The sequence below is a fragment of the Leuciscus leuciscus genome (genome assembly GCF_965113295.1).
Source record: "Leuciscus leuciscus genome assembly, chromosome: 20".
In the NCBI taxonomy this organism is placed as follows: Eukaryota; Metazoa; Chordata; class Actinopteri; order Cypriniformes; family Leuciscidae; genus Leuciscus; species Leuciscus leuciscus.
In genome coordinates this window covers 12,692,030-12,704,060 of record NC_138744.1, presented here as the reverse complement: position 1 = coordinate 12,704,060, position 12,031 = coordinate 12,692,030, and the positions used below count along the sequence as shown (strand labels likewise).

General features: G+C 36.4%; 1 protein-coding gene across 2 annotated transcripts in view; it reads left to right on the top strand.

The window, feature by feature from the left end:
• The window catches only part of pear1 (platelet endothelial aggregation receptor 1), a 41,401-nt gene that overhangs the window by 12,228 nt on the left and 17,142 nt on the right, over positions 1–12,031 (top strand). The window contains exons 2-5 of one of the 2 annotated variants that reach the window (XM_082149747.1): positions 6,319–6,426; positions 8,961–9,062; positions 9,602–9,702; positions 9,801–9,893. In XM_082149747.1, the coding sequence (XP_082005873.1) occupies positions 6,320–6,426; positions 8,961–9,062; positions 9,602–9,702; positions 9,801–9,893 (403 nt within the window). In that variant the 5' untranslated portion in view covers position 6,319. Of the gene's footprint in view, positions 1–6,315; positions 6,427–8,960; positions 9,063–9,601; positions 9,703–9,800; positions 9,894–12,031 lie in introns of both variants that reach the window. The other variant, XM_082149746.1, reaches the window with a different exon arrangement.

The following is a 12,031-nucleotide window of genomic DNA, read 5'->3' as shown; positions in this document are numbered from 1 at the left end:
CTAACAATTTGAATGCACTCATAGAGGCAAAGAACCACCTGACGCGAAGTTAGGTGTGTATTAAAGTTGATTATCCTGCCTATATGGTCACTTGCCAGCATGGACAAGTTCAAGTTGATGTTTGCAGCACAAAATTTGACTGGACTGATTAGAATAACAGTTTATTTTCAACATTTATTTTATTTACAGGTCGTTAGATTTAGGATTATGCAGTAAAATACAGTTATTTAATGTAAAATACAGTTGCTTTACTTAAAAAACACCACCGTTACCACTTCATGCTCAGAAATATAAGCTTATTGGTGGAGAAGCAATCTTATTTTAACATGTTTATGTGCCCCTGTATGTTTCTTATCATTCATAATTGTCCATGTGTGTGCATGTGATTGTGATTTGTAACACATTAATTTATAAAAGTGATTAAACTGACTGGAAATACGTCTGCATTAAATGATGTTAAGGCGCACCTTCCAGCCAATCAGAATCGAGTATTCAGACAGATCATGGTATTATGCAAAATAAACTCAAGGTGAATCGGGCTTTATTTTTAATGACAGACTGACTGTACATTATTCTAGTTATTATTTATTGCCAAAAAAATATTGGTTTGACTTTATTTTATTACTTTACTTGGTGATTAGCTTAAAGCCTCAGCTTTGAAAAATAGCAACAACTGGCCTAGCCACAACATTACAGTATTAATTATATATCTGCAATCCAAGTTACTATTATATAGACTAGTTAGTTAACATACAGTATATTCTAGCTATTTACCAAATAATTATCCTTATCAAGTCAAAAGATGGTACAATTGTAATGAGATATTCTAAATTTGATTGGGAAAGTGAAGAGACTGCCAGTAATACTATACTTTATACCAGTAAACGTAACCCGTAGCATGCATAATTCTTTATTAAATTGTAAAAAAAAAAAAAAAAAAAAAATGATAAAAAGTATTTTGCCATGGACAATGAAGTATCATTATCATACAAAAAGTAGTTGACTACTCAATGCTGCAATTAACCAATCATAATCAAGCACAGAGGGCAGTAAACTGTTCTCTTTTGTGTGCAACAAACTATTGAGATCGAACGAAATCTAAAAATTGCAATTTCATATGAACTGCAACAGCAAATTGTGTGTTTTAACAGACAATTTGAGGAGCAGACGCATGACCTCACTCAGAGATAAGCACCATTGGCCGAAGATCTGGTTACTGTGTTCCCACCACTATATTTCTTAAAACAGAAGGGCTGAATACACCGGCTTTCCAGCTGTAGTTCGCTCATTTTCCGATGCGAATGGTCATGAATTTGTGTTCAGTCCTAATTCTTCCAAGTACTGATGTCAGCTTTGGATGCTCTCTGGAGGGGCAAAGAGGTTTATGTGTTATTTTAACAAAAATACACAAATCTCATTCTTTATTGAAGAGGACTTCTACAACAGTCGATTTAGAAAGACATGTTGAATGTTTAAGAGCTTATTTTTCTCATTTTCCAGTCTTTCCCCAATATTCTTCATTGCAGGTTTGGCAATCAGTATATGTGTTTCTTTGCTTGAATGAGCACGTGTTCGTTGGATCCTGCCAGGATATCTGCTCTTTGCTACATTTGTCAGTGGTCTGTGGAATTGGAGGAGAACTGGAATGATTATTATGAGTTGTTATATGAAAGACTATTTATGCATGTGGGTCCATAGGGTCCAGAGCTATTATGCAACCTTTCTCTCTCTTTCTCGCTCTCTCTCCTTTTTTGTTTCCCTCTCTTTCTGGCTGTCTTTATTTGATGGCTCATTTTCTTTTTCTTTTTCTTTTCCTGTGTCCCTCCGTTCCAAATAATGACTAATATTTTCTCCTTAAATAAGCATGCGGCCCCAAGCGGTTGTGGAGAGGGTCAGGAAAGGAAAGAAGGAAATTTGATCAATGCCATGTGTCCTGTCCTGTGTGTATGATACCCCTATGTGCCAGTTGTAAATCCAACTTTAATTCTCTTTAATCAGAGCTGAAATAGACTTATGAAAAACTGTGCTGCATGTTCGTTTTTTGGTTCTTTTTTCCCCTTTTTTTTTAACATTTCTTTGTGTTCCAAATGTAGTTTGAAAAAAAGGTTTAAGGTTCATCTGACCTCAATCGGCCAAGTTTCAGGGGGCTGATTACATAATATGCTAAATAGACCAGAGCAAAATACTATTTTTAACTTGACACAGTGTCTTAAAACCACAACGCACATGGTGAGATGTTTAAAAAAACAACATGAGATGCAACACTACCGCCAAACCAGGGCTCCAGACAAAAAATTTAATAAAAAAATTACTAGAGCCATAAGCTCCTAAAATTAAACATAGGACACTTTACTTTTTAGTTGAGAAATAACAGAATCCCTCGATAAAGATGGTTGTTCGTTCAGAAGTGCTTCAATTCAGCACTGTAAAAAATGTCTAACCTCTCCAAGTAAAAATTTTCTAGTGACTGGTCACATCTAAATTTTTTAATTGGCCCAAGTGCAATTCTTGTTGCAATAGTCTGTTAACATTGGCTCAATGAGAAATAATACGTCAGACTAATTGAAAAATTTAGATGTTATCAGTCACTAGAAATTTTTGACTTGGGGATGTAATTTTTTTTTACAGTGAGTGAATGCATAGAGTTTTTATTAATTTTATTTTATTTTACAACAAACACTGCAATGTGCTATATTGAAGGTTGTTTTATATAAACTGTTGTTCTTGTATTTGTTCTAATTTGATACCATAGCCTATTTGTAGCACATAAATACACTTTGTTTTGTAAGAATATTTGTCTGTGTGGACAAAAAACAGCCTATAGATAGAAAATAGAAAATTAAGTTAAAGAAACATTATATAAATTAAGTAGAAATCGTAATAGGTATGCTATTCACAAAATCAGAAATAGACTGATGTAATTCTGACAAACCTAAAATATAGATCCAGAAAGTTCCCGTGGTTCCAAAGGACTCGTGGTTCATTGAGGTAGTCAGTTGTGAAATCTGTATGATTCATTAACTGAGTGAATAATTCAAACCATTAATTATTAATTATTATGCCAAACCATTAATTATCTATTAATCTTATCGGTTCAAGACTGTTTTGTGAATCTTTTTGACTAACTCATTAAAAAATAACCATTTTTCGAGACATTTTTCACAAATTTTTAGTTTAATTTTTAGTACACTGGTGTGAACTCACACAAAGTTTTCCCAATTGTTGTGAACACACATAAAGCTTTCCCAATTGAATAGGTTTTAAATTATTGTTGTACAGAATCAAACCATGCAATTACAATATCCAGCATGAAAAGCTCATATCTGTGTGAATGATTTGCTTTCATATTCACTTAAGTACTCTTCCCAAACACAAGGACAGCGTGTTTTACCCAGCCAGTGGCAGATGACTACATGTTTTCTTTCATTTTCCATTATGCTCTTATCTTCGCCGAGGAACAGCGTTGTGGGGCTTTTAAATGACAGACCATCTTTGATTTGGGCCTTCAGAGCACCCATGCTACTACTCAGATGTGGAGCGTTTGACATTTGTGAGCTCTGTGTCCCCTAAAAATATCCTGCCGTATGGTACTCATTTTTAATGTGGCACCAATCCTCTGTGTCAGATGCAAACAAAATGGGGTGGTAGTGGCGCAGTGGATAAGACACATGCCTTTGGTGTGAGAGACCCGGGTTCGAATCCACTGTGAGACACCAATGTGTCCCTGAGCAAGACACTTAACCCCTAGTTGCTCCATAGGCGTGCGACCTCTGACATATATAGCAATTGTAAGTCGCTTTGTATAAAAGCGTCAGCTAAATGAATAAATGTAAATGTAAATGTAAAATGTTGATGAAAGAAATCCCTCACTCTCTCTCCTTTCCTGTTTGTGTCGTGTATGCGTCCTCCCCATAATTTGTCCACATGAAAGCAGTCGAGTATGGGCACAGCATCTGTTCGGCTCATTAAAATCAGCTCATGGTTTAATACTGCACCTTTTAAAGCTCTGCAGCCCTGCAACAGTTTAGCAAGAACGATCAAACTTGGGTCATCAGGGCTCCATGCTGCCACTCAAATGGCCAATGCTACAAAAAAATAAACATTCACGACAGTAATTTAAAATCTACTTGGCATTGATGACAATCGGTTAAACTTGTTTTCCTGCAAACAGCAACGAACGAACACAACACAATTCGCAAAGTCCAATTTGTGCACAAATGACTCTTATGAACCAGTTCTTTTTAATGAATCACTCAAAAAAAGGTTGACAAAACACACGTAAGTTAGTGGCTTGAATCAGTTAGTGAATCATAATGAGTTCACAACTGACTTCATTACTGAATCGAGAGTAATTTTTTGTTTATGTCAGGAACCGTGTGGTAGTATTCTAAACATTAACATACAAATGTTTATTGTTTACTGTAATGAAGTTTAATTGTAATGTTGAATCAAAGGAAACTTATTCTGGGAGTAAGAGCAAGGCAAGGCAAGTTTATTTATATAGCACATTTTATACACTATGGCAATTCAAAGTGCTTTACATATAGAAAGGAATAAAAATAATCACAAAAAATAAAAGCAAGGAAAATTAAGACAGTTATTCAAAATGCTTTACATAGAAAGGAATTCAAATAATCACACTATGGCAATTCAAAGTGCTTTGCATAGAAAATAAGCACAAAATAAAAGCAAGGGAAATTAAAACAGTTATAAAAGGTGCTTTTTTAAAGAAATTTTTTGTTTTTTCTCTTTTTTAAAAAGAGATAAATGATACAGTTATAAAATGAATTAGAGTAAAATGAATTAAAGTAGTAAAAATATGATACATAGAATAAACTTCTCATCTGGCAAAACCTCGAGTTTAATTGACACATCAAACTCACTACTCCACCACAGACCCAGGTCATCAGCATGGTTTGCGTCAAGCTATGCGTTCACCTTGAGAACTTTTCTCAAAAATGTTGTTTTTGAGTTCACTTTTTTTTTTTTTTGACCTCCTATGGAGATGTAACACCTGCTTTCTGAGCTAAGAAGAATATTTTTTTATATTAACGTTGCTTGTGTCATGAGCTTATGTGGTGGATTTTGTATTGATGTAGCATTTGAACAGTCAGCATCCTTACACAAGCCAAATACCCTGCTGGAGACAAGTATGCATTTTCCAAAACATTCATCTGGTCCTGCATAAAACTGTTGTTTACTTAGAAGTAAATGTAATTAACGCAGCCTCAGGTTCAGAGTAGATTTAAACCACTTGTTTGTCACAGACGCTCTGTCGCAGTGCACTGCTCATTAAACACGCTCCTAGTTTCTCAGCTCACAGGAATCCTAATGTGGCCTCAAACTCTTTTTCTAATGAAGCCCTTAAAGGAAAAAAAGAGTGAAAAAACAAAAAGAATAGGGATAATATACTCCACCCCAGTAAGGGAACCTATAAAATCCTATAGCTCTTTAATGAAAACATGTAATCTACCCAGAATGTTCTGGTCTCTTTCTTTCTGTTTGTGTCTAGTTTTATGTAGGACTTGTGTAAGGATGAACTGCCACTTCATTTGACTTTTTCGTTTTATTTAACTTTTTATTTGTTCTCAAACCAAAATTGACAGTGCTGATTTATGATTCAATATAATTTTAAAGAGTTCCCTCCACTAATAGGGCTAATAGGGGTTGTAAAAAAAAAATTGATGCCATGGACCCCCAAATATGATGGTCCCCTTGGAAGAAACCCCTCTCCTAAAATATAAAGGCAGCCATATATTTTAATTTATATTTCACTTGTGATTAAAAACATTATCTGGGAAATACTAACTTTCTTTAAAAATAATAATATAAATCTCATGATATCCAAAAATCTTTAATTTAGAACTATATATATATATATATATATATATATATATATACACTGTATACTGAGAATAGTATAACGAAGACTGTATGTGTGTTCTGTGTGTTTGTGTGTGTGTGTGTGTGTGTGTGTGTGTGTGTGTGTGTGTGTGTGTGTGTGTGTGTGTGTGTGTGTGTGTGTGTGTGTGTGTGTGTGTGTGTGTGTGTGTGTGTGTGTGTGTGTGTGTGTGTGTTGTGAGAGAGCATATGCTCATAAAGCTGGTGTTAGTCTCTGAAATCTTCACCATGGGAGACTTGTCTGTCCCTTTCCTACAGCGTGCCTAAAGCATCCTCATAAATAAAACCAGATGGCTTCAATATGTCTTGAAATGGAAGGCGAGTTTTGCACTGGCCTTGCAGTGTAACATCAACAGTTCTGAGGGGCAGAGTTGTAATGTTTTATAAGGCAGTTGACTGTTTTTCTCCTTACAGCAGGATGAAGATGGCTGAGATCTGTGTGGTCCTGTTTGTCTTGGGCTGTGTGTGTGAACTGTCATTGTCTTTGGACCCCCGGGATCCAAATGTCTGCAGCTTATGGGAAAGGTAAGCATCATGTCCAATACAGAGCTCAGAAAGTCAATGCCAATACACCCGATCTGCTCCACTGCATTCTGGCAAAAAAAACTGCGGTTGTAAATAATTTTTTGCAAGTCAAACAACAACAACACTGCAAAAATCCAGTTCCCAGTCAATATATGCCTTGTTTCCTTAGTTAAACACAAACTAAATCATCTAAATATTGTTCAAATGGGATAAAGTTACCCATGTAGCAAAACTGCATCAGACAATGTACTTTAAGAGTAATGAGAATGTCTTCAATACTGTAAGTGTAAGAATATTAGTCTGTCTATGTCTTGTTCTATTCTATTGTATTTCTGTGACCTTTTAGTTTATTTAAATAGATGTCACCACTCACCCTTTATTGGTAATAATTTCTACCACAATAATATTATTTGGAAAGATTTTAAGGTGGTTAGACATTTTTGGACATCACAAGTTCAAGAAAGTAGAAAGTAAGAAAGTCGAAACTAGCGATCGCACTATTCTTAGGCTCCTCCACTTCCTTCCATTTATACGCATGCAAATTAGATTAGATTAGATTAGATTCAACTTTATTGTCATTACACAAGTACAGGTACAAGGCAACGAAATGCAGTTTAGGTCTAACCAGAAGTGCAATAGCAGCAAGTGCAGGATATACAGTGGTTCCATAAGTGCAGAACATGGATATGTACTGAATAAATATAGAGTTGAATACTATTATAAACAAAAATTTACAGATAGATTTGTCCTATGAATATAATATACAGATAACTATTACTGTGAACAGAATTTACAGCTAGATATGTACTGAATATAATATACAGATGTATATACAGATGGCTAATATACAGATGGCTATTACTATAAACAGTATTTTTACAGATAGATATGTACTGAATATATATACAGATGGGTGTTACTATAAACAGAATGTGAGCATAATATACAGATGGCTATTACTATAAACAGAATTTTACAGATAGATATGTACTATGAATATATATATACAGATGGGTGTTACTATAAACAGAATGTGAGCATAATATACAGATGGCTATTACTAAATGGCGGAGACATGGGAGGAAGTCGCGGGAAAGTCGAGTATGTGGTATATCTTCATATTTCGAATGCATTATTATTTATTATTTATAAAAAACATAAGAGCATTACATAATATCCTGTTCATTGCGGTGCGGGAATTTTGACTGTGGCTTTATACTGATGCCTAGTGGTTTTTCGATTTCCAATGCATCAAGCATAAACTTACATGTAGTCCATAAAGGTCAGTGTCTCTTTCAATTAGAATTACAACTTCATTTTGTACGATAAAGCGGCTCTCCACTGTGTTCACGGACGTCTGACTTCGACGTGAACAGAAGATGATTTTCATTTCAAAGAAGGCACACCTACCTGTTGCGTAATCGCCATGGAACAATGGAAGTTCGAAGGTGTTTACCAGCCAGAGTAAATTTTCCGGAAATTTAATTTGGCAAGCTGTTTCAAACTCCTAAAATGAACTTCAACTAAACTTTGTTTTGGCCCGATTTTGTTTGAAATGACGTCACACCAGTTCATTCTTTGTTTTCGCATTAAGTATATCATTTGGAAGCTTGTTTCTGACACTGAAAAAAAAAAAAAAAAAAATCGACTAATTGCGACTTTTTATCTCACAATTCTGACTTGTAAATTCGCAATTGTGAGAAAAAGAGTTGCAACTATCTTTCGCATTTTTTTATTCCGTATTCCGTATTCCGTCAAAATATAGGGACTTTAAGGTCTTATAGCAACAAAATTCTAAATAAAATCAAATAAAAATGTCAATAATTTTAAAATGCTTTCGCCCCTACATACAGTAGGACAAGCTGTTTGGAGAATGGATGAATGGTAATTTTCTAAATAATTTTTAATGGGAAAAAACATTTTTAAGAAAGACTGGTCACACTTTAGATTATGGTCCAATTCTCACTATTAACTAACTATTAACTACGACTGTCTAACTACATGGCCTCAATAAGCTCAGAATTACTGCTTATTAATAGTTAGTAAGGTCGTTGTTAAGTTTATGTATTGTTTAGAATATGTAGAATATGGTCATGCAGAATAAGGCATTAATATGTGCTTTATAAGTACTAATAAACAGCCAATATCCTAGTAATAATAAGCTAATAAGAAACTGATAGGTTTGAGAATAGTGAGAATTGGACCATAAACTAAAGTGTTACCGAAAGATCCATTTATGGTGTAGGAACAAAATGTGAGAGCCTTATCCTGACCACAGACCTTTTTTTACTCATAAATCCAAAACTGTCATTCTAAAAATGCATTATAAATTCCTTAGGGATCCCATCGCTCGAAAATAAGCTAATTCTCTTCTTGGTTTTATCACTACAAACTGAACAGCTCTATAATCTCCTTGAGAAAGACACTCTAGTACAGTGACATTTCCTGCAGTTGGTGTGTTGTACATCGAGCAGTTGAATGATGCAAAATGACAAGTGACTGGTAAGCATGACAAAATCTTTGCTCCTTTTTAGCTTCACCACTTCAGTGAAGGAATCATATGCTCAGCCTTTCGACCAAGTGAATGAAGAGACCTGCTCTGATCCCTGGACCGCTAACAAATGCACCCGGCACAGGTGACATACATTGACAAACACACATGCATTCAAGCATTTACTCACAGTTACACTGGGCTGACTTAGACTAAACGCAGCATGAATTCTTTCATCCTACTTCGCTGCAGAGGTTTTTGGTCTTCAGCTTAGGTCATTGGAGGGATTGTTTGGTTTGGCAGTGGAGGCTTAAAATTGTCTCGAATCCAAGTAATTGTGATGCTGGCGTGCACGCATGCTCCCTTTATTATAATGCAGGCATGGAACTCATTCTCCCTGCCGGTCTTACGGCGGTTCCCAAAAGCCTTTTTAAGTTTAATCTGAACTAAGGCGAATGGGAAGGGCACTGAATGTTTAATACATTTCTAAATATTGTACGTTTAGGTATAAAAGGTGCCAACATTTTATCCAAGACAACTACTGAATAAGAAGTCTTACTGAGGGACTTTATATTCCAACTACAGCTGATCTGTGATAATGAAATAATGAATATTGTGTGGTCTTGCATTTAGCCTGTAAATTTTCCAGTGGTTATTAAACTGTTTCTCTTATTCACTCTCCAGGATCACCTATAAAACACTTTATAGGCAGGTGGTGAAAATGGACTATCGTAGGAGGTATCAGTGCTGTCCTGGCTTCTATGAGAGCAGAAATAAATGTGTTCGTGAGTATTAAATTGACGTTTTACCTTTTGAACGGTTTGTTTTTGTATTTTTCATCTCTCTGTGTTTATTTTTCCCTTCCTGCTCTATGTGTGTGTAGCACGCTGCACTAAGGAGTGTGTCCATGGCCGCTGTGTAGCACCTGATCGTTGCCAGTGTGAGAGTGGCTGGCGGGGAGACGACTGTTCCAGCTGTGAGTTATGCGTCACACTTTCTCTCCTCATTTCTGACACACAAAAACAACCAAAAAGTGCAGCATTTAAAGGCATTCTCAGTGTGAAAGTAGTTTAAATTATTTTTTTTACATTTGTTAATTTTCAATTCTAAGGCAACACTCCCTTAATGCTTTGCAACAAGCTATGTTAAAACATGTTTTTATCCAAGATGGTGAACAGAGGAAGAGCAATCTGGATTATAAATAAACATATAATTCATCCAATACTGAAAACTTCTCTGGTTACTCACATAACCTTGGTTCCCTGAGACGAGGGATGGGGGTTATCCCACTTCCTTTCACAAATACTGAAGCCTGATTGTAGCGTACCGGTAAAATAAACCAGCCAATGACGTGCAAGCGCACAAGTTAGGGGCGGAGCCTTCCACTGTATAGCTCGGAGCTCACCGTCATTGAGTCAGAATCTCCGACTGAACGAACAGTTGTGCTACAGAGACTCTGAGAGTTATAACACAGCAGCGTGCGCAATGTCTCGTTCCCTCCTCTCAGGGAACCAAGGTTACGCGAGTAACCGGATATGTTCCCTTTCGAGTCAGTCTTTCGACATTGCGTTACCATGCTATGGGGATCGCATACAATCCCGCTGCGTTATAACCAATCATAACAAGAGAAGTATATGAGCCAAACTCAAATGAGTTGAGCCCGTTGACCATGCACATCCACTAGAGCACCTAGAGGAAAATATATCAAGACAAATAAGCGCCATCCAGATTATAGTGAAGCGGGAGTAAGCAACAGCATATACTTTTGTTAGGAGCTTGATCGGTTCTTCGCATGCCCGGATTGCAGAAGGGAACAGGTTGAGAGTGTCGTTCTCTTAAAGGCAAGAAGTAATTTGATGCTTTGATGCTTGCTTCGGGAAGGAGAAGATTCTGACTCAATGACTGTGAGCGTCGAGCTATATAGCGAAATGCTCCGCCCCTAGCTTGTGCGCTCACGCGTCATTGGCCGGTTTATTTCACCAGTGCGATGCAATCAGGCTTCAGTATTTGTGGAAGAAAGGGGATAACCCCCATAGCGTGATAACGCAATGTCGAGAGACCGACTCTAAAGGGATCGCAATGTCGAGAGACCGACTCGAAGGGACACTCTTTTTCCTTCTATTGTATCACACATAGTCATGCACAGGGTTTAATAAGGAGAGACTTTTCACTAGTGAGTGTTCTGACTTCGTTTTCAAACATGTGGTCATCTGTTAGTGTTGCTGTGCATGTTTTTATTGGGCCCCATTTCCACCTTTTTCTTTTTCCTCTTGTTTTTTTCCCCTCTCCTCTCCTCTCTCTGCATCTGTTCTCTTCTCAACTCTTCTCCTTTATTTTCTTTTAGTATGTTTGTGCATCATCAAAATGAAAATAAAATAAGAGTTTTCACAGCTAAATTTTGTGGTGCATCTACAGTTTTTCTCATCTGATTTGGCACATTTCTCCAAAGTAATTTATTACAACTTAATACAATGAATGCAGCCCTGTGTTATTTTATTTATTTTGAAATAGCTTTACTTCATTTTAGTTTAAGTAATTTTGTAGTGTCGCACTGACTGTGAAGTACATGACCGTCCTTGTATACGTCAGTGATGCCATTGGGTGTTGTAGTATCTTAGTCTGTAATACTGATTTGATTTGAAAAACTGTGGTTTCAGTGGAGTACAATGCCGTATAGGCTCCTGAGTGGAGTTTACATAAATGAAATGGAAACTCAAGACTCTGGTTCTAGGCAGAAGACTTTTCTCTCTAATTTTGTCCTGCTCTTTGTTTGGTTGGACTGTGAAACCCCATTATTAGCTCGCATTGGCAAGAGAAGGCTTGACACTTCCTGAATGCCTGTGTGTTGGGAGCTTTGTGGGAAATTAGAGAGGTTTGAGGTTTTAAATACACATTTCTCTCACTCTGTCCTGAGAGACCAAAGGCTAAACTCCATCAAACTGCTATACGACTTCTTGGCTGTTTAAAATCATGCAAAAGAGATCATTAATAATATACATAACAGCCTATAGTAGATACACTAAAAGGCTAAATGCATGCTACAAGAGTGGAATATTCATAATGTTCTGCATTTTCGCATTAGAAAGAAATTCACGCTAACTATTTAAGTAGGGG